The 23,133-nt window shown below is 42.9% G+C and overlaps 2 protein-coding genes across 3 annotated transcripts; both read left to right on the top strand.

The window, feature by feature from the left end:
* The first annotated feature begins 5,604 nt into the window (after window positions 1-5,604).
* On the top strand, window positions 5,605-11,906 carry mcm4 (minichromosome maintenance complex component 4). 2 transcript variants are annotated; one of them, XM_005476413.3, is made up of 17 exons: window positions 5,605-5,711; window positions 6,368-6,436; window positions 6,532-6,690; window positions 6,776-6,939; window positions 7,023-7,124; window positions 7,217-7,312; window positions 7,492-7,587; window positions 8,124-8,262; window positions 8,364-8,584; window positions 8,703-8,823; window positions 9,085-9,344; window positions 9,553-9,918; window positions 10,014-10,141; window positions 10,284-10,491; window positions 10,593-10,821; window positions 11,077-11,210; window positions 11,496-11,906. In XM_005476413.3, the coding sequence occupies exons 2-17, from the start codon at window positions 6,373-6,375 to the stop codon at window positions 11,589-11,591; spliced, it is 2,583 nt and encodes an 860-aa protein (XP_005476470.1). In that variant the 5' UTR covers window positions 5,605-5,711; window positions 6,368-6,372; the 3' UTR covers window positions 11,592-11,906. The 2 variants fall into 2 exon arrangements, with proteins under 2 accessions (XP_005476470.1, XP_013126491.1); XM_013271037.3 differs by having other exon boundaries at window positions 5,622-5,711; window positions 6,371-6,436.
* Window positions 11,907-15,832: 3,926 nt separating this feature from the next.
* ube2v2 (ubiquitin-conjugating enzyme E2 variant 2) lies at window positions 15,833-21,535 on the top strand. Its single transcript, XM_003438103.4, has 4 exons — window positions 15,833-15,986; window positions 20,340-20,488; window positions 20,578-20,703; window positions 20,895-21,535. The coding sequence occupies exons 1-4, from the start codon at window positions 15,971-15,973 to the stop codon at window positions 21,039-21,041; spliced, it is 438 nt and encodes a 145-aa protein (XP_003438151.1). The 5' UTR covers window positions 15,833-15,970; the 3' UTR covers window positions 21,042-21,535.
* The last annotated feature ends 1,598 nt before the right edge of the window (window positions 21,536-23,133 follow it).

Here is a 23,133-nt window from a genome sequence, read left to right on the forward strand (position 1 = left end):
CGCAGTGTTTTGTATCGTCTGCACCAGCTGACGTCACACACGCCGCCCTTTCACGAGCCAGTCAAGTCCAGAAGGCTGTCACGTGGTGCACCTTAACTTCCCATTTGAGGAGCGAGGGGCGTGCTGCTCGTACCACCCACTTCTTACTATGATCGTATGAATGGTGCAGAGTTGTTTACATAGTGAAGGCTCGGCTCTGGCTGTTTGGGACGAGCACTCATTTCACAGCAGGGATAAAAAGTGGCGCAGGAAGTGCTCAGACCATTACTGAAGTATAAGAAGCAAGGAAAATACTCCAGAGCATGTTAAAAAATACTGCAAGTACCCGGACACTGTAATTAAAGTATTTAATGAAAGTAACAATACGTTATATCAATATTAATATCATGTATGATTGGATTCTTAATTGATGCTTTATTTTTATAGTAAAGCTCAGTTTAGCTACTATTTATAATGTTGGGTAGTTTAATAATAGGTAATAACAGTGTAAAAGTGGGAGAAAATTCGCTAAAACAAAAAATCTTACAGATATAAGTCATATTTTTCTCTAGTTAGCTTTAAACGAAGATCATAGACTTTTATAATAGTTCAGATTCATAGTTCAGTTTTTATATCACGTCATTTCTAATGTGGGATTAAGTTTCGATTCTGGGATCAAGTTAACAAAAGGTGCTATAGAGGAGGGGGCCACAAGCTGCCTTCCTTACGCCCATTCATCCTACAGACATTCATTCACAATCTGCAGTGGCAGTAGTTATATGCTGTTACATCATAAAGATGTGTGGCAACTCATGTACCAATTATTTGAAACTACAAGGGGGAGCACACGTCTCTAATCCCTTTTCAAAAGTTGAGTCAACTTTCTGACACAAACCAGTTCCCAGCAGCTCTCAGAGTCAGCGCTGGTTTGGAGCTAAACATGCTTCAAATAGTTTTACATCGTAAAGCACTCACTTAGCTCTTATAGTGAACGAGAAAGCCTCGAATTAGATGTGCCGAAACTTTTAACGCTTTTTTTCACCTGTGTCTACATATATAGATATATTTTGAATATTATTCATAAATCAAATATCTACTGCGATACTTCTGGGAATTGTTCCAATGTTTCCGCTTAGGAAGTTTGCAGTATTTGTCCTCTCTCATTGGCCTTTCTGAAATGGAAACAGTGCCACACGCTGGTCACCGTATGCACCTGCAGATACTTTTAAGTAACACTCACACACTCTTATTAGTCCCAGAAACAGTCCCTTCATGGTGCTTTATATTGTAAGATAAAGAACCCATAATAATACACAAGTAATCTGATGAGAAAGCACTTGGCAACAGTGGGAAGGAAAAACTCCCTTTTAATGGCAGGAGACAGGATAAAAAACATGCTGTAGAAGAGTGAAAGAGATTGTTAATAACTAATGAGTAAATGCAGAGTAGTGTGTAAACACATACTGAGTGAAAAAGGTGAGTGACGAAGGAACACTCAGCGCATTATGGGAAGCCCCCAGTGATCTAAACTCATTACAACATAACTAAGGGAGGATTCAGGATCACTTGATCCAGCCCTAACTATATGCTTTATCAAAGAAAATTTTTAAGCCTAATCTTAAAAGCAGAGAGGCCAAATCCAAACTGAGAGCTACTTCCATAGAAGAGGGGCCTGAAAGCGGAAGGCTCTGCCTCCCATTCTACTTTTGAATATCCTAGGAACCACAAGTGAGTCAGCAGTGTGAGAACACAGAGCTCTATTGGTGTTACAGTACCATGAGGTCTCTAAGATAAGATGGGCTCTGATTTTTAAAGAAGATGTATGTGAGGAGAAGGATTTTAAATTAGATTCTGGATTTAACAGGAATTGTGAAAAAGTATTGAGTCTCTCCTCACTTCTTCATAGTTTGCTAGGAAAATGGGAAATCACAGTTGTGGTAATTTACTGAAACGTGCAAACATAAATGGGAATACAGCATATAAGAAAAAACAAAGTTTGTACAATTCTAACAGGCTTGAAAGTCGACGTTTGGTATCACCACCTTTATTCCTCAAGACAGCGTGAACTCTCTTGGCCGGCTTTCAGGTATAGTTCTCCAGGCTTCTTGGAGGACATTCAAAGCTCTTCTTTGGATGTTGGCTGCCTTCTGTTCTGTCCTCTCTCGAGATGATCCCACACTGCTTCAATGATGTTGAGGTCCAGGCTCTGGGAAGGCCAGTCCATGACTGATAGTGTTTCCTTGTGTGTTTTTCTATCAGCTACGCTTTTACCGCATTGGCAGTGTGTTTGGGATCATTAGGGTAGTGATGAAAATCAAGCTGTTGCTAATCAGGTGCTTGCCAGATGGTGTTGTATGGTGGATCAAAATCTGACAGAAGTTTTCTACGTTGATAATTCTGTCACTTTTCACAAGATTCCCAACACCAGTGACTGAAAGAGCCTCCACCGTGTTTTACAGATAACTGCAGAGACTCACTCTTGTAGCTCTCTGCTGACCTCTACTGATGATTTGAAACAAATCTTTAATATTTGCTAATTTTTGCTGCATCTATTTGCACAACCTGTCGCCTCTGATTTTCAGTCCAGTTCTTGTGTACTTTGGCATACCCCAGCCTTTTCTCCCTGTTTCCCTTCCTCAAGAATGGCTTCTTGACAGCCGCCCTTTCACTGAGACCGTTTCTGACGAGCCATCAGTGAACAGTAGATGGATCAACTGAAGAGCTGGATCTATCTCTCAGGTCCTGTGTCAGGTCTTTTTCTCTATTTCAGGACATAACTTTCAGATACTCTTCACCTGATATAAATATTCTTTAGACCTTCCATTTCTTCTTTTGTCCTCCACTCGTCCAGTTTCCTTAGATTTTTTTGAAGGACACACTGCACACTGCAGGGTTTTCAGCTAATAGTTCTTTAGGAATCACATTATCAAGCTATGTTATTTTTCATAGATTAAATTAAACAAATGGGAAGAAATTATTTGTTTATTTGACAAGCTACTTGTAACAAAGTGCTTAAAGATACAACTGAAAATTGAATCTTCACTAAGTTGTCTGTTATATGTAGGCACGACACTCGTTCATCTCTTGAATTAGGGGGTTTTTTTCCACGCATGAATGATTCATAGATCAGGCTTAACAAACAAACAAAAAGCATTCCTCTAAAAATGTTCAGGTACAAAGACCGGACTTAAATGATAAATGGGGTGGTACTTTTATAGCACCTTCCTACTCAGTTGAGCGATCAAAGCATTTTCAATTGCAACTCGCATTCACCCAACCACACCTACATTCATACAGCCTTTTTATCTATACCTGAGCTTTTCCAACATTCACAAACACACTCATACTGGGTGGTTTGTGAATGTTGGAAAATGTGAATGTTGTTGGAGGCAGCTTGAGGTTCAGTATCTGCAGGATGGAGGAGGCAGGGATTGATTTACCAGCCTTCTGAGAGGTAAATGACCCATTCTAGCACCTGAGCCAGAGCCACCTGTGTTGTTTTAGAAAACGAATACCACAGAAGGTGAGGAGATGTGTTGGTCTGTCCTATTCTGCTCTGCCTTACTTTTGGGCTTGTTAATGGGTTTCCCACCCAGGAGGAAGGCACTGCAAAGCAGTGGCCAACTCCAACAGCTGGTACAACTACAGGCGCCGACCGGTGCTTACCATCCCTACCAGACTGTCCACAGGAATGGCGTCTCCAATGAGCAAACTGTGGTCATGATGTACGATAACTTGACTCAAAATGAGGTGAACCTCAAACCCCGGATTACTGAGAATAAGTGAAAAAGTAGCCGAAATACAAAAAAACCTTTCACTGACTTTCAGAAAGCCTGGAGAAATGTTGCTCCAGACCACTTTAAAAATGTTTGGACCCTTGGAGGGGAAAAAAGGGATTGAGAGATGACTTGAGAGGTTTACACAGTATTGTAGGTGGCAAATTCATTCTTGAAGTTGGACTAACATTTGGTCCTCTTACTTTTCAAATATCTCTGTTCAGGATTCTTTTGAAAGGGGGAAGAGTGGGGTTCAAAACTCTGAAATTGTGAGTGAAAGTTTGTTTCATTCAGGTGATTGTGGAGTAAAATCCTCAACTTTACACTTTAGTGTGCAAGTATTCTCGTAGAGTTTGAGGTGTTTCTGGGGTCGTTATTTTGCTGCATGTTGTGCAAACCAGAGGGTGGGGCATGTCTCTGAAGAATGGAGTTCTGCTTCTCCTTGGTCAGGGTGGAGCTGACTCAGTGCAGAGTACACCACCTGTTTCACTGTGAGTGAAGCAGATCAAAGCTACATGAATGCATCTGAATCTGTGCTTCATGGAGAGGATACAGGTGAAAGTGCTAACATGATCAAAGCCATAAACTTGCTTACCCAGCACAAAAAGTGCAGATGCTTTGTAGTTGTTAGCTTTATATGACATAACTTAATGTATTAAACTCATGTAAAATTATTCAAATTATTTTTAGGCTTTCTTCTTTTAGCTGCTCTCTTTAGGGGTCACCACAGTGAATCATCAGCCTCCATCTCACCCTGTCCCTAGCATCTTCCTCTGTCACGCCAAACCTCTGCATGTCCTCCTTCTCTACATCTGTAGTCAGAAGTTTGCATATGCTCATCATGGGCATTGATGTCATGGTGAATTTGGGGTTTTTAATGATTTCTGAGTTGTTCATTTTCCAGGGTCAAATGTATACATACAGACTCAGATATACTATACAGCCCTACTAATATTTGGTCAAATGTCAAGTTGCATCTCACCCAGATGCTTTTGGTAGCCATCAATGATTCTCCGTTGGTCAGCATTGTCTACTTATAGTCGATCATAATCAACAATGGGAAATTAATAGGCCCTTTCCTTGTTGAGTTAAAAGACACTGCAGAACCTTCAGTACCAGTTATAAAAAGATTTAAGTGAGTGCATGTGGAGCCATTAAAGATTTATGCTGTACAATCATTCAACACAGGGGAAAAAATCAGTTAAAGAAATCATTAAAAACCCCAAATCATCATGACAGTCATGGCCACAATGAGTGTACACAAACTTCTGTGCATTACTGTGAACACAAAAATGTGGGATGCGCTGGACCTCATCATACTGAGAGCTGTTTCTTCTCACCCACTGGCCTACATGAGTACCTCTGACTGTAGTGAAAACCAGTACAACCACCGCTGTAACATAACCGGGTGAACATACATCCTGCATGTAGACTAGGAAAAGAGGGTGAATAGTATTTCCCGGTTAGCTTCTGCTGTTGTATTAATTCAAATGCTACATCTTTACATCCGTAGCCTGTCACGGATTTGCTGTCATTTTGTATTTGGGAGGCGGTTTCACACTTGCGTGTTGTTTGGATTGTTACAATAAAGATTAGGGCAGGGGCAAAAAAAAAGTCCCTTACTGCTGGGCCAAACCAAATCGATTGAGGGTTTGAAGGAGCACATGAGCGCACAGGAAACGCAGATCTTATTTGACATATCAAAATTAAAAAATAAAAGTTCATTTATTTATTTATTTCCTATTTAATCCGTTTGTTTATTGAGTCTACAAGATGCTAAACTGAAGCCGGATAAGTAAACGCTGGACAAGAACCCCCCTTTTTCGGTGAAGGGATCGACCGGAAAGAAAAGAAAGACAATCCCAGCCTCTCATTGGCCCAAAGTTCCCCGCGAAAATAACGTCACCCGCAGTTTCGCGCCACATCTTCTCCGCTCGGACGTATACACAAGAAGGGGTAAGAAGAGACATGTATAATGATAGTTTTTAGGTTATTACGTCGGTAGTTTTGGTGGTTTCGTGAAAGCGTGATACGCGAATCAGGTTGACTTAAACGTGCACGAAGGTGTTTTGTTGTTTTACGCTGACGTTTAATGTTAATCGAAGTTAAAACATCGCAGTCGAGGATCAGCTTATTGTGTGCTCTGCAGCCACATGTCAAATGGAGGTCGAGGGTTTAATGCAGTTAGTGCTTTAGTGAAAATAAGACACTTCAAAACTTCTAAAAAAGACACGCAGTGTAGCATATCAGCGTGCCGGAAGTGTCATTTATATAGTTAAGTGAACTTTTCTTGCTGTTTGACTGATATCTGGAAGCGATTCAAGCACACACTCATAACATGGATCCAAGTATCCAAGTAGCGAAAAGCAGGCTGCCCACAGTTTATATCCATCTCATGTCATTTTCTCCACAAAGCTGAAAAAAGATCTAATAAAACAAAAAGGAAATAATTAAAGTTTTTCAGCCAGCCACATCTGTGAATGTCAGTTTTCCAAATGCTCAGTCAAACTTGAAGCCATCACCATCAGTGATGTCCCACAGCCAGAGCGACAGTATGTAACAAGTGTTATTACATTTCCTTCACTGAGTGTCACCTTTTGTTGATTTCCCAGCAGCAATGTCTTCTCCAGCTTCAACCCCTGGTGGCCGTAAGCGTGGAAGGAACACCAATCCACCCACACGTAAGTTCCCCACTTGCTCCAACCTTTTGCATATGGACCTCCTGTGATTGTATGATGACCGTTGCCTACTTTTCTTCGTGTCTGTGCGACTTTAGCCAGCAGCGAGGACCCCACCTCGCCTCCCTCTCAGCGCCGCAGAGGTCAGGACTCCTCCACCGGGGACCTGATGCCGATGCCCACCTCCCCAGCCACGGACGTGCTCAGTCCTGCAGCACCCCAGGACACGTCTCTGCTCTCCAGCCCCCGACCTTCGGGTATGACGTGTTTGAGTTGTTGTGGTCTTGTGGACTCAAATTTTGGATTCTTGGATTGTTTTATAAATCTGCCTCCTTTTAACAGTGCCCCCTAACGAGGTGGACATGAGCTCCCCCTTGATGTACGGGACCCCCAGCTCCAGGATTGAGGGAACCCCACGGAGCGGAGTGCGGGGCACACCAGCCAGGCAGCGTCCTGATCTGGGATCGGTCAGGAAGGCTCCCCAAGTCGATCTTCACTCTGAGCCGGTCAGTAATCTTGTGTTTGTCATGTATTGAGCTCACATGAAGCCCGAACCCTCAGAAGTTAACTATTCACTGTCTTCTCTCAGCCGAGCACAGATGGTGCCGTGGCCAGCGAGTCGAACGCCGGGCAGAGGCTGGTGATCTGGGGGACTGATGTGAATGTCGGCACCTGCAAGGAAAAGTTTCAGGTATTGAGCCGAGGCAGCTAAATCCCATAATAAATCTCATGTAGGCAGTCCATGAGTTAACATTGGCATGCTTTGCGTTCCGCTGCTTCCAGAGGTTTCTCCAGAGGTTTGTTGACCCGACCTCCACTGAAGATGAGAACGCTGGTCTGGACCTGAACGAGCCGTTATACATGCAGAAGCTGGAGGAGGTGCAATTTTTATTGTTTGTGTTGCTCCAAACGTGTTTAAGTCAGACTCGCACTGCATGATGGTGTTTCTGAATGATGAACAATAGCCAGGAAATTAGAGAATACAGGAGGAGGCGGTTGCGCGGGATTGTATTCAAAGACGTAATATCACACAACGTGCTTCTCTTCTCGTCCCACAGATCAGCGTCGTCGGCGATCCTGTGATGAACGTGAACTGCCGCCACGTGCAGTCCTTTGATGCAGATCTTTACAGACAGCTCATCTGCTACCCACAGGTAAAGCTCGCTTCATCTGCCATCATCTGTTTATTTTTTTTCTTTACCATTGTTTTCATTCCCTCATTCGGTGTATGTGTGAGTACGGATTAAACGGAGGATGAAAACTTGAGCCCTTGATGAGTGAAATGGCAGCCTTCTGATTTTTATAATGAAGTAATGCGATACAGCAATGTCTTGAATAAATTAATGAATAAATAAAAATAAAATAAGTGGATGCAAATGCAAAGGGAGAAGTGATGTACAATGTAACACAAACAAGATTATATAGAAAACAAATGGATAGGTGAATGAATCCAAAGACAAATACAGAAGCAAATTGTAACGAATGTCATTTTGCTTTTTGTTCTGTGAAGGATTTATTTTATTTTTTATTGTTATATCTATAATATCTATCTATAATAATATTATTAGTCACTTTATCCACAGGACCAGTGGCATCTGCACTTTGTTAAAGATTAAATCGTTCTGTTTCCGTGGAAGAAATTCTGTGGAATTTGGCTGCGTATTAATGGAGTTAACTGTGTCGTTTTCAGGAAGTCATCCCAACTTTTGACATGGCGGTCAATGAGCTTTTCTTCGAGCGTTTCCCCGACTCTTTCCTTGAGTATCAGATCCAAGTACGCCCCTACAACGCCCTGAAAACCAAAAGCATGAGGAGCCTGAACCCAGAAGGTTGGAACTGAAGTCACGCTTGTTACGGGAACCATGTTGTCTTTTGTTTTTTGTGAACAGTGAGATGTCAGCTTCTGCGTGCTTCTGTGTTTCTTCCACAGACATCGATCAGCTGATCACCATCAGCGGCATGGTGATCCGCACCTCGCAGCTCATCCCTGAGATGCAGGAGGCGTTCTTCCAGTGCCAGGTGTGCGCCTACAGCACCCGCGTGGAGGTGGATCGCGGGCGCATCGCCGAGCCGGCTGTGTGTCGCCACTGCAACACCACCCACAGCCTGGCGTTGATTCACAATCGCTCCGTCTTCTCAGACAAACAGATGGTGAGAGTTTGCTCATAGTCAGCGACACCTTATCTCGGAATACACGGGTGGTAATCGCCGATGTGTTGCTGCGGAGGTCATGGCATCTGTTCGTTTACCGTTCTTCCTTTTGCAACAGATAAAAATTCAGGAATCTCCCGAAGACATGCCGGCCGGTCAGACGCCTCACACGACTATCGTTTACGCTCACAACGATCTAGTTGACAAAGTGCAGCCAGGAGACAGAGTGAACATCACTGGTGAGATTTTCTGTAATATCTTGATAATAATAATTTCATGATGACCTGTGTGAAGAGTAAAAGATGGGGCTGAAAATGGAAGCAAGAGCTGAGCTGCAATATTTCTAATGAGCAGCAGGGGGCAACTCCTGGCTGCAGAAAGTCTTCAGGTGGATTTAAAGTGTTTGGCATGAAATTAAAGCATTTTTAAAAAGTTTTGCAAGGAGGTCGTTAAAGGTCACGTTGTGGTCGGATTACTAACAGCCTTCGTTGTCTGTGCAGGTATCTACAGAGCCGTCCCAATGCGCGTTAACCCACGCCAGAGCAACGTGAAGTCGGTTTACAAGACTCACATAGATGCAATCCACTTCCGCAAGACGGACGAAAAGCGCCTGCATGGTTTGGACGAAGAGGCCGAGCAGAAGCTCTTCACCGAAGACCGCGTGCAGACCCTGAAGGAGCTTGCAGCCAAGCCGGACGTCTACGAACGCCTCTCCTCTGCCCTCGCACCGAGCATCTACGAACATGAAGACATCAAAAAGGTAAGACCAAAGGCTACGTGTTAAGGTGGAAACGCCCACAGCAGCCACGCCCTCTTTCCTGCATATCAGTCACTCTGCTGCAGCTTTTAAAAAAACGAAAATTTTAAGCAGAGGTGAAATGCCCTAATGAATAAAAGTTTTGGTTCAAGATGAATTTAGATTAAAGTTGTGATTTGATTGTGTCTCTTTCTCCGTCTCCTGGTACCAGGGCATCTTGCTGCAGCTGTTTGGGGGCACTCGAAAGGACTTCAGTCAGACCGGCCGCGGAAACTTCCGTGCCGAGGTGAACATCCTGCTCTGCGGAGACCCCGGTACCAGCAAGTCCCAGCTGCTGCAGTACGTCTACAACCTGGTGCCTCGTGGCCAGTACACATCAGGAAAGGGCTCCAGCGCCGTGGGTCTGACCGCCTATGTGATGAAGGACCCAGAGACCAGGCAGCTGGTGCTGCAGACCGGTGCGCTGGTCCTGAGCGACAACGGCATCTGCTGCATCGACGAGTTCGACAAGATGAGCGACAACACGCGCTCCGTGCTGCACGAGGTCATGGAGCAGCAGACCCTCTCCATTGCAAAGGTATATGTCACCACATTTAATGCGTAATCGTTTGGAAGTACGCAAACGGAAGGAGGTTTCGGTCTCACTGTGTTTGTTTTTCTTCGTCCCCTCAGGCTGGAATCATCTGCCAGCTGAACGCCCGCACCGCCGTGCTGGCTGCTGCCAACCCAGTGGAATCGCAGTGGAACCCCAAAAAGACCACAATCGAGAACATCCAGCTGCCTCACACTCTCCTGTCCAGGTGAACATCACTCCATTGAAACTCCTGATACACACGCCTCTGTTTGATCACGCTAAAGCAGCAGCGAGCGGCTCAGAAGTAACAGATCCGCTTGTTACTGTGTTGCAAACTAAACTTAACTTTGTGTTTGTTGCGCCGTCAGATTCGACCTCATCTTCCTGATGCTGGATCCCCAGGATGAGGCTTACGACCGCAGGCTGGCTCACCACCTGGTGTCTCTCTACTACCAGACCGAGGAGCAGATGGAGGAAGAGTTCCTGGACATGGCCGTGCTGAAGGACTATATCGCGTACGCGCGAACGTACATCAACCCAAGACTGAGCGAGGAAGCCAGCCAGGCCCTCATTGAGGTCTGTGGAAACTCTCAGTGGCTTAATTTAACCCTTTTAGTAAACATTTCAGTCGATTCTTAGAGTTCTATGCAGCTGACCTAGTTTACGTTCATCCGCAGGCCTACGTTGACATGAGAAAGATAGGCAGTGGCCGCGGGATGGTGTCCGCTTACCCCAGACAGCTGGAGTCCCTGATCCGCTTGGCAGAGGCCCACGCCAAGGTACGCTTCTCCGAGAAAGTGGAGACCATCGACGTGGAGGAGGCCAAGCGGCTGCACCGAGAGGCCCTCAAACAGTCGGCCACAGATCCCAGAACAGGATTTGTAGACATCTCTATTCTGACAACAGGTACGGAAGACAATGAAAGTATTTCTAAAGGTGCTGACATGAAAAATTAAAGATGCACTTTATGAGGTGTCAGGCTCATTTTACAATGGCCTTGCTTTGAAACACTAGTTCCATTTTCTCCATTGTAAAGATGCTACTTGGGCTTTTCTGGCCTCTTTATAGGACAACTTTTGAACCCCAGATTAATAATGCAAATAATCTTTAGGTTCAGTCCTGCAGTTGCATTTCAATGCATTGTTCTTTGCTCGATTACAGGCATGAGCGCCACAGCACGCAAGCGCAAGGAGGAGGTAGCCCAGGCCCTGAAGAAGCTGATCCAGGCCAAAGGGAAGACGCCAGCCATGAAATACCAGCAGCTGCTCGATGACCTCAGAGGACAGTCTGAAACTGTGAGTGTTTTTAAATCTTTATTTTTATTAAGCCAGCATGAAGTCAAAGCTCAAATATCAGTTTGATTTCAGCTCTTCAGATGGCGATTGCTATGACCGTAGCGTGGCACTTGTTCCTCATTAGACTGAGCAAAAGCCAAGCTCTAACATTTCTGTCTGTATCCTCTGAAATATCACAAAATTCAGCCAGAGTAGCCGTCGACACGTTTGCACTCTTTGAGTATTTGCTGCACTCTTTCATCACTTCCTCTCTAATGACTTCCTCCTCTCTTGCCCCGTTTGCAGGCGATTACTAAGGAGCTGTTCGACGAGGCGTTGCGAGCTCTGGCTGACGAGGATTACTTGACAGTCACTGGAAAGACTGTTCGTCTCCTTGCTTAAGGCACACCCTGCAATTATGTACAGTCCTTAATTTTAACTCCTATCCCATGTCGACTTCTTTACTCGTGCTGTAAAAAAACGTATTTGTATAACTGAACCAGCATGTGCTGAATATCTGGGTGTATTAGACCCCCGATTGGTGATTCAGAAGGACCCCATGACTCATTAAACGCTGGTTTCCTGTTGCAGTTTTTATAGGAACGTGTAAAAACTGCATCCAGTGTTGACTTAAAGAGCTCATATTTGAAAGTACTTATTTTCTTTGTTAACTTGTTGTTTTGTGCTGTGATTAAAAAGCTCTTTGGATAACTTGTACATTATAATCACAGACTTTGTCTTTTGGAAACTGTTAAAATAAGTTCAAGCTTGCTTTGTGTTTTTTCTTTTGGATTGAGTAGCTCATGTTGACTATTTGTTTATAGAGAATAAATAAAATGTTCACTTAAAATGCTTGCAAAGGTTTCTTACTTCTGACCTGCATATTTCACCAGTCTCTCTATGTTCAGTTGTTTGCTACCTGTTTCATATATGCAGAAGAGCCTACTGCTGACTTTACTGGGTGAATTTTGGTAGTAGATGGACTGGTATTTGTTCCAGTTTCCAGTATCCTGGCCAAGGATGCTTCTGACGTGCAGGTGAGCCAGTGATCAATCATTGAAACGAGGCAGGGTGGATCCAAGCTTTCGTGTTTACACTGATACTGACCCTATCATCCAAGTGACACGACAGAAACTGACTTATTAGATGTTTTTCCAATTTTCTTTATTTATTGTACCTGATGTGGTCTTCTGCTATAGCCCATGGGTCTGGAGATGCTCTTCTGCATACCTCAGTTGTAAGGAGTGATCATTTAAGTTCTTGTTGCCTTCCTGTTAGCTGAAAGCTGTCTCCTCTGGCATCAACGAGGTATTTTTACCCAGAGAACTGCATATTTTCTCTTCTGGACCATTCTCTGTACGCTCTACAGATGGCTGTATGGGAAAATTCTAGTAATCAGCAGTTTTTGAAACAGTATTAACAACCACACAACATTACAAGTCACTTGAGGCATCTCTCTTCCTTATTCTGATGCTCAGTTCTCATCAGTGTGTGGCCAATTTACACTGTAATGCAGTTTTCCTCCATTATGTAACAAGTGATAAAAGTCTATACAGAAAGACTTATTATGAACCATTAAATAATGACATGTAGACACGTTGGTTTCATCATGTGTCTACTTGTCTATGAATGTCTCCACTACCAAACCTGTTTTATCATTTAACAATGTAGGGCTCCAGCAGAGGAAATGCAAATGTTAAATGCATTTCACTGGTGCATGAATAATTGAATATGCTTTAAAAACATTTCAAAAATATACTCTCCGAGCATTTCAGAGTTTCCCAGACATAGAAGGTCAAGGTCCAAGGTCAGAATTGAGGTCAAAAGGTCAAAATCATAATTTCATTTTAATTTGACTTTCATACTTTGATCATTCAGAAGAGTCCAATTTAATCAAAACTAGATGGCTTGTTCAGAAAGAGTGGCTATTTTAGGTCATTTTTGCCAAAGTTCAAAGGTCAAAATGTATGATAGTCATCTCTGCTTTCGGTTAAGAACTTTTGGTCTTGGTAGCATTGTGCCATATCGTGAAAACTAGAACCAACCAACCATTTTTCCATTTATCTTGACCCAAACTTAGTCAGAATAAACGTAGTCAGACTTGACGATCTGTCCCAGTGTGCAGTGCACTGCTGCTTTTGTGCTCCCTGGCACTTTGGTGCAGTCCTTCGCTCACACCGGTTTAGCTCAATATCTGTCATCACAAGTGTGAAGCAATCGGAGCCATGAATAAAAAAAAAACGTTGGTTTGACCTGCTCAGCAGTTCAGCAGGGGGGTGCGGGGTTTGAAGTGGTAAAACATGAGCGTGAGAGCCTGCTGTCGCATAAAATCATGCTTAAACGGACGTGCCGAGCGGCTCTTTTATGTGGCTTTATCTCAGATTACAGCGGAGACCCCGGAGATTGTACACCTGCAGCTGGAGCCAGAATGATGCGTTGCTATAGCAACTACAGCTACATGGCAGCAATCAGAGTCAGCGATGAGAGTCAGTGACTTGACCAGCTACATCCACCATTTTGTCTTATCTGTGAACACACTTCATCTGATTCCCAAATGCTTCTGCTGCACGTCCTCTATCAGTTTATCTCTGCCGTCAATTTACTGGCCTGATTATACATGTGTAAAGTATGTTTTTTGCTATTGTATTTTTATTGTAGTCCAATTTTATCAGGTCTGACATTAGTCAAATAAATGGATAGGATATTGGAGGGAGAAAAACTTTTAATCCAGATCTGTAAGCTTAAATTATCCAATAACCTGACCACTGAGGAGATGCAGTAAAGCCAGATGTGTCTCGAATCTCTCAGATATCTGCTCTTCATAGCTTAACTGTGTCTTTCCTTCTTACAGTGCAACCTGCATAAATTCTGGAACTGGAATGGACACCTGTATTATCCACAAAAGTGTGTTCAAAGTTTCAAAAATAAAACAAACCTTTTATTTTGTGAAATATCTGACCCTTCTCATCCTGTTTTAAATGTAACTGAACTCGGTACAAATCAGCAGACGAGGTTTTGTCTAAGAACGTCAAAAGCCCGACAATTTAGGAGATGCTTGCTTAATTTTGAACGGTGATGTGTGACGTGTGCAAAATCCTAACCTGCCAAGCTGTCAGCTGTCACCAGGCTGAAATTTACCTGAAAAAAATGATAGTTTTTGTCAGTCATAATGTCCAAAGTATGGGGGTATGATAGAAAACTAATACAGCCTGCACGTATTTATATTAAATCTGTTAGTGAAGTTGTTAAGGCTCTAATCCTAACCAAAAAGAAGTACCTAACACTAACCTTGGAGGAGAAAACATAACTAAGCACACATCCACCTGCAGCTGAGGCTCCATGCAAGTGATACCAAAAGACAAATACAAGCAGCAGCTGACAAAACTGCATGTCGTGAAACCTGGTGTGAGAAGATGGTGGTACATCCTGTGAAGGAGGATCAGGTAGTTCCTCTCAGTGTGTTGCTGCTCCTTTAAAAAGCTGCACTGACTTAGTCTTAACTTTCATTTCAGCATGGTGGTGCAGTGGTTAGCACTGCTGCCTCATAACAAAGGGGCCCTGGGTTTGAATCCATTGGCTGGCTGGGGCCGCTTTGTGTGGAGTTTCCATGATCCCCATTCCTACATGGCTTCCTCTCACAGTCCAAACACATGGAGTTTGGACTGTGACCAGTTAGGTTAACTCGTGATTCTAAATCGACTTTGTAAATGATTGTATGTCTGCGTGTTGTCTCGTGAGTCCTCCCACTGCTTCGGTTTGCAAACTCCAGCTGTCCCCCTGTTTGATATGCTGAATGTAAAAACACTTCCACAAATGATGGTGCAACCCTTGTTAAAGCTCCTCGACCCAGCCGATAGAGCAGAGAAGAGAGGACCATCCTTTTTAGGAACTAAGACATCCTTTAACATAGCAGACTGATTGCCAAGGCACATGCAGGAGAACTGGGAACTGAACCGCGAGTGGCCTCTCCCAAACTGATGTCTGTAAAATTGTTTCACAAGAATGCATTTGTAATTTTTATTATTTATTCTTGCATTTAAGCGAGAATAAAAGCCTGACCATCAATTCAGTCATCAAATTGTGTCCAGGGGTTCAGACATGACCCAGGCATGGTCTTAAGGCTTTCCTGGGACTCGTTAATGCTCCTCAGCCCCAGTTTGCCAAGGATGGTACCAAGCAAGTTAAAGGCCTACTGTAAGAGCACAGAATCTGAACCACATGAAGCAGGTTAACAAATAAATGTAGGCGTCTTCTGATGATACAATCAAATAACTGACAGCAGGATGATGATCCGAAGTGAAGATCTGAATGAAGGTTTTGGAGTGACCAAGTCCAGATTTGGCATGATGTTATACTCGAAAACCTTACAGTATGGCTAAATTAAAACTATTCTGCAAAGAATAGTGGGCCAAAATTCCTCCACAGCAATGTCAAAGACTCATTACCAGTAACCACAAATGCTTGGTTGCAGTTCTTACTGCCAAGGGTGCCACAACCAGTTATCAGGATTAAGTCCAGGCAGGTTTGAGTAACTTTGTATCCTTAATGAATGGAATCGTCATTTAAAAACTACTTTTATTTGCTGTGTTTACGTTTGTCTAACACTGAAATTAGTTTGACGATATGAAACATGAAAGAATGGAATGAGAGTGAGAGTGGACAGGTGCGAGCAGCCCGTCAGCAGCGTGTAATGCCGCTCTCCGCCGGTGTGATGCTGCTCGCCCGATTTTTAACCGCCGTGATGTCACACATCTGTGTGCTTCTGGACTCGGCTGAAGAAGATGGCGGCCTCCTCAGGTTTGTGTGTCTTCAAACTAACATATACAGCGACGTGATGTGCGGCACAAGTCGAGGCCTCGCTGTTATTTCAGTCACGACACGGAGACTTTTTACTTAGGAGAGATGTTTATGAAATCGCTTTGATTTGTAATCTACTGCAGTCGATGAAGCAGTGAGCCTCACGGGAGCCATCTATGTCACGGAACTGCTGTGTTGGCTAACCTAGCCTAGCTATATAGCAAAGGAGTGACTAGCTGGCCCCGTGAGTTAGCTGAAATAGCTTAAGGTGGCCTTCACTGTGGCCCACACGGACACCGTGCATGTGAAACAAACGTTAGCTATAAAAATCCAGTATAAAATTTTAATTTGGTGTGTAAGTTTCTGTTAATATGGGTGTTGCAAACAACCATAGATGGCATTAGCTAACTTAGCGACTAGAATATTCCAGCACCGCGCGGCACTCACTCCCATTTTGTCCAGCTAGCTTGATCGGAATATTCTTATCACATATGAACGTCGTAAACGCGTATTTTATGTGATTAAATAGCCACAAAAGCACAATAACCTAAGAGTTAAACATGCATTATGAGAAATTTTGTATAGCTTCTCCATGAAACACCGCATACGGCCGTACACATAATGGTATCGGAAATGTTTTAATGTGGGGAGCAGTTCCGCCTCTGCTTTTATTAGCACGCTGCTCGCTATTGTTGTGACACGCTTAACGCCTTTGTTTAACCCATTTTCCATTAGGTAAAAAAAATGTATTGTATTTACACGAGGTGGGTATTTGCAGTTGTAGGGCGGGGAAGATAGACGAGCACCAGCTCGATTAACTACAACCGCTGTAGTGGGCACGCTTTGTTTCAGCAAGTAGTCGGGGCCCGTGCTTGCCTTCAGCGCTCCAACAGGAAGCGTGGCTTTTCAAACTTGCAAAATAAACGCCCTGAACTACAAAACAAAATAATAAAAGCAAGTCGCAGCAAACAGCTTTTATTTTTGTGCAGATCTTAAGCAACCGTAACGGAGACGAAACGGCAAAAGGGAGCGAAGTAGAGAACGTAGGAAGTAAGTTCGTAATCGAAACTGAGAAGTTGGCGCGACCTGCCGATTCATTTTTAACCTAGCTTAAGATTTAAGTTGCCCCATCAAAGACACAGACACACATGTGGGGAGCTGTTTAGATTTCTTCCAGCCGAGTTCTTAATTTGAGTTGCAGCAATACCTTTAACCGTCACTGCAACTGATAATACTTGTCAGACGGGTGAGGGCAACCACAAACAAGAGAAGAGCGGCAACAAAATTAGCATTCAGTTTGTACACAGTGATGAATGTGGCGAACACACTCATTACTGAGCCGATCCTTTATTCTGTGGCCTTTGCACCAACATGACATGATAGACCAACAGTCACCAACTCAGCTGTGTGTTGTGGAGACCAGCTGATGAATCGGTCTGCTGATATTAACCAGTCGCGTTTGTGTCCGTATCTATGTGTTAATGAATAATCTTTAATTAGCAATACAGACAAAAATGCTTGTAACTGGTCTAGAGCCTCTTCTTTTGCTCCTTTTGACTGTTTTTAGCACAGCTGACATTTCAAGATCGCTCCTGTGTTCTATTACTTAATCTTTCTTTCACTTAAACTTTACCCTGGTGTGTGTATATATAGATAATATTGACTGATAAATCAGTATTTTACATTTTTAATTGCTGAATTTTTGCAAACAAACAAAAAAAAGTATGTTTTGTGACCAAAACCCTGCACTTAGTGGCTCATTTTCCATTTGAAAAACAGAACATTACCAGAAAACGCAAACAACAAATTTCCCATTGGGAATTTTTTTTTCTTTTCCAGAGCTAAAACTTTGTAAGTAACCAAGTATTTACAGAAAGGTATAAATAATTTCTGTTTAATAAACAAATTGCACTAAAAAGCCGTTATAATGTTGCTATTACAGACAGTCCTGTTGATATCGGTGTCTCTGCAATGACTGAAATCTTTCAACAGTTTCTAGCGAGCAGAGACATTTTAAGAGTCAGCCGTTCGTTGCAGTCTTGCCTGAAGGGCTGATATTTTTTTCCTTTAAAACTTATCTCTGAAGTCTGACCATGATGACTTATCTGAGATCACAGGAGGTGAAATGAAAGATTACATTTCTTCGCCTTCCGCTTCAGGCATGTGGCCTTTTTTTTTTTTTCTTTCTTTTTTTGAGGAAAATGGCTCCCTTCATTTCCCTTTTTGTGGGTTTGTCTTTAGGATCATACTTATGAATACCAGTAGTTTCACGTAAGCGCAGCCACCGCTCCTGTAAGTGGTTCATCATTTACAGTCCGCTGAGTTCCTGTCAGGCTGTGTGTTTAATGCCAACTTATCAGCCCCCCTCCCCCCTACGAATACCCTCCTCCCCGAGCAGCCAAACATTGGATTGAAGAGTTCTGAGCGATGTTCTCATCGGCCCGGATGTTAAGACGCTGGTCATAAGATGGATTTTACTCTGAATCACTCATTAAAAATCAGCAGTATAGGCCCATGTGCTTCAGCTCTCGTGACCATTTCCAAACAGCTGTCAAAGCGCAGATATATTTCAAGCTTCAGTGTTAACGCGGCAACACATGTCTTCAGTGAGTGACTTCTGATCAAGGTATCAAATTCAAGCCACAGAAGGTGAACGTAACATACTGTGAGCTGCGGTCTGCCGAGCTATTTCTTGTATCAGCTTGCCCTGTTTTATGCACATTTAACCGCTTCACTCTTGTACATGGATTGCATGTTTTGATCCTAAGTATGAAGTCAAATTTTCATGAAACACCAGCAGCGGAAAAAAACAGACCGCAATTTATCAGAGTGGCTGCTGAATATTTTTCTGCCGGTCAGCTAATTGTTTCAGCTTCGTGCGCTGTACCAATTAATCTGCCATATATTCAGTCAGGCAATTGATCTTTTGACCTGTATATTGTCAAACAGTGAAAATCATTTTCAGATCGACATTTTAAAACTGTTTTGTCAACAAAAGTGATTTGCATACAAGCAGCAAAAGGCAAATTCAGACTGGTAGGATTTTCAGTAGGTGACAAATGTTACATAACAAAATGTCCAATGTCTGTGCAACAGCTTTCCCATAAAACCAGGTGAGCATTACAGCTCTAAACCAGCTGTTATGAACATATCTGTTTATACTTCATGAACATTTTAGTTTTTTCTTTTCTTACAAATCTCGTGAAAGGTAAACTTATAGAAAACAATGACTTCATTGAGCCTCACTACTCTGTTTGCTCTCCTGTTAGCGATTCCTAGACCTAAGATCACTGCCTCCTGAGGATATAAGTGTGATAAACGATCCAGTTATGCATGCAGCAAGCCTTAATATTAGTCAGATAATACGTTACTGCAAAAGGCACCAATGCTGTGGAGAGTTTTAGTTTAATGACTCTGAAATAGTGGATGAGGCCTGGCGACGCTGATTGGCTCTGGACATCTGTCATTTAGAGCAGCCACGCCGCTATCGCTCAGGATATTGTTCAGGATACCTCGGAACTCTGATGTTCGACTTGGGAATAACGTCACTCCTGAGTTAATGCGTTCCTGAAAAAGCGAGGAAAAATGGGGACATCCAACTCCAAATTTCGAGTTGCATATCTCAAAATTCTTGTCTTTTCGACTCATAATCTGAGTACCTTTTTTACACAATGACCTTAAATTTTGTCTTATGCGTGACTATTTATTTATTTATTTTTAAATGGTGGAAATGAGTTTCTGTACCTGAAGTATCCAGCTGGATGAATTATAAAAATTTGTCCCTTGACGTCCCACTGTAGTGGTTTTGTAGCTGTCGCTAGGGCATGGTCTAAGCAGTAGTTGCCTGGGTAACCCTCCACGGTATTTGACACACTGTCATACGTCAGTGAGTGTTATCATTCGTCCTCGCTGGTAGACAGTGTTTATTAAAAAAAAAAAAAGTTGCTGATGTAACTCGGGAATGTACATTTCACTTTGCCAGCAGTTATTTTGCCTGTCATTGGCTGAAGTTGCTGAATGTCATTGACTTCATTTGGCCTCTGGTTGCCACATAGTTGCTTCTTTTGACGCAACTTTATTACATTGGCTGATGTGTTTTTGCTGGCAAATTGTTCACAGATGGCATGATGAAGAGCTGAAAGATTCAAATGGGGATTTTGTGTTAGTCTAAGTAAAATAGCCCAAGAAAACGAATGCTATCGACCAATAGACAAATTATTTTAAGTCCTGTTATTAGCCGAGAGTTTCATAATCTCTTCAACCCATTAAAGAATGGCTAGTTTTTGTCTTTTTTGGCCATGCAAACACCTTTAAATCGATCCTCGTATTCTCTTCGTTCCTCTGTTATTTTAGGAGTTAAAGTCCCACGCAATTTTCGCTTGTTGGAAGAGCTTGAAGAGGGCCAGAAGGGCGAAGGCGACGGCACAGTCAGCTGGGGCCTGGAGGATGACGAAGACATGACTCTCACACGATGGACAGGCATGATCATCGGACCAGCGAGAGTAAGCACGGGAAACTCGTGAATGAACACACTGCCCGCTATTCATATTAGACACCGTAACCAAAGCCATTCTGTTCTTTTCTTCCTCAGACCAATTACGAGAACAGGATATACAGTCTGAAAGTGGAATGTGGACCTAGATACCCAGAGACAGCGCCGACCGTTAGATTTGTAACAAAAATTAGCATGAATGGGATAAATAATTCCAACGGGACGGTGAGTGTCATCACAGATCTGTCAAGGTTATGTATGGCTTTCGCTATCTTTTCTATCATTTCGGGAGTTGTGAAATTGTTTCGCAGCTTTGCGATGCTCGGATGTGAGCCGTGCAATAACTCACTGTCAGCAGTCTTGTCACAATGACTGATTCTGTTTTTTTTTGTTTTTTTCCCCCTTTTGTCTCGCAGGTGGATTCACGTAGCATACCAATATTAGCAAAATGGCAGAATTCTTATACCATTAAAATTGTTCTTCAAGAGTTAAGGCGTCTAATGATGTCCAAAGAAAATATGAAGCTTCCACAACCACCAGAAGGACAGACCTACAGCACTTAATCGTAATGGATTGTTTCGACCCTCTGTCTTAAACCTTACTCTCTTAGAAATATTGTGTAAAATCATCAAGAGGCTCACTTCGCACATCAACAGTATCGTCTGCAAGAGCAAGATTGGACTTTCTTATTACATAGCTCATTCAAAAAAATGGAAAAAAAATGTCCCTGCAGTTAAGCACTGAATAGATAGTAAAAAGACTACAAGACCACAGTTATCTGCCTATAATAAAGTTTCTTTGACAATGACTTTTTTGTTTTGACCGGTTCCAGCTTGAGTAGGCTTGAAGAGGGAAGCATGATGCCACATTGAGGCTGTACCAGAGTCCCAGTACTTTTGTTTAAATGGCTTGAAGTAAAAGGCAGGATTGGGGGGGAAGGGGGTGTATGAAGGCATGTTCTGTAACTAATACCTAGTCAAAGAGAAGCCACATTTTTGAGTTGTTAGTAAAATTTAGCAGGTTCTTTGAAATATCATGCAGATCGCTGAATATTGAATACTGTGGCTGTAGTCTAAAAGTAGTGTCACAAGGTAAGAAAGATTTTTTTTTTATAAATATATATAAATATATATATATCTGTATTTGACACGATACCAATATGTTTCTGTTCTGCGGCTCTTTGACATGTAACAGACGTTGAAGCCTGTTCGGTTCTGAAACCCTTGCATTTAACTTCTAGTGGAAATGGCAGGTGTATGAATTTGTGATTTTTTCTCAAATTAAATCACTGTCTGCGAAAAAAGGCTCGTCGTGTATTTGACTCCCACACATAGTGTTTTTTATTTTTTCCACCAGAGGGCCCTGCCAGACAAATAGACTTCCTCTAAACAGCCGGATACACAGTTCGTGGATTATGCCGTGGGAAAGCCGGTTCAAACTCGCTACAGTCACTTGTGCCAGTTAGAATAATAAAAAGCTTTTTATCTGTTCTGAGAAGCAGAAGCGAGGTTTCCTCTGTGCCGCTGTGGGATTAGTCGTAAAGTTTAATAAACCAAATGAGCATATCGGAGTGTTTAAAGAAGATGCTGTGATCATCTACGCTCACAGGCCTCTTTATTAGGTATACCCATTCAGCTGCTTGTTAATTCAAATATTTAATCAGCAGCTTGGTGCTATTAGACGTGTAGATGAGGTCAAGAGGACCTGAAGTTTCAAACAGCATCACAATCGGAAGGAAAAGTAATTTGAGTTATTGGTAGTTCAGAAACTGCTGAGCTACTGGGAGTTTCCTGCAAAATGATCTGTAGGGTTTACAGAGAATGGTCTGAAGAAGAAAATTTCCAGTGAGCTGCTGTTCTCTGGGTGAAAATGATTTGTTGATGTCAGACGAGAAGGGCCAGGCTGTTTTGAGCTGATGGGAAGGCAGCAGTTACTCAAATAAGCACTCAGTAGAACCGAGGTATGCAAAAGAGGGTCTTTGAATGCACAACGTGTCAAAGCTTGCAGCAGATGGACTCGTGAAGCAGAAGATCACGGTGGGTGTCACTCCTGTCAGCTAAGAGCAGGAAGCCAAGGCCACAGTTGACACAGGCTCACCAAAACTGGACAGCTGAAGACTGGAAAATGCCTGGTTTAATGAGTCTCAACTGCTGCTTCGATAGTCAGATGATGGTGTCAGAAACAACATGAAAGCATGGATCCATCCTGCCCTGTAGCAATGATTCAGGCTGCTGCTGGTGTAATGGTGTGGGGGATATTATCTTGGTGCACTTTTGGCTCCACAGTACCAACTGAGCATCATTTAAACGCCACAGCCCACCTCATTATTGCTGCTGACCGCTCCCATCTCTATGACCACAGTGTGCACATCTTCTGATGGCTGCTTCCAGCGGGATAAAGCGCCATATCACGAAGCTCAAATCATCTCACTGGTTTCTTGAACATGACGAGTTCGCTGCACTCAAATGACCTTCACTCTCACCAGATCTCAACCCAATAGAGCATCTTTGGGATGTAAATCTGCTGCAACTGTGCAACGTATCACGCCAATATGAACCAAAATCTCTAAGGAAAGTTTTCAACACCTTGTTTTGAATTAAAGCAGCTGTGAAGGTGAAAGTTGGCCCGAGCCGGTACTAACAAGGTAGGACTAAT

The sequence above is a fragment of the Oreochromis niloticus genome, linkage group LG18, assembly GCF_001858045.2.
Source record: "Oreochromis niloticus isolate F11D_XX linkage group LG18, O_niloticus_UMD_NMBU, whole genome shotgun sequence".
Classification (NCBI taxonomy): domain Eukaryota; kingdom Metazoa; phylum Chordata; class Actinopteri; order Cichliformes; family Cichlidae; genus Oreochromis; species Oreochromis niloticus.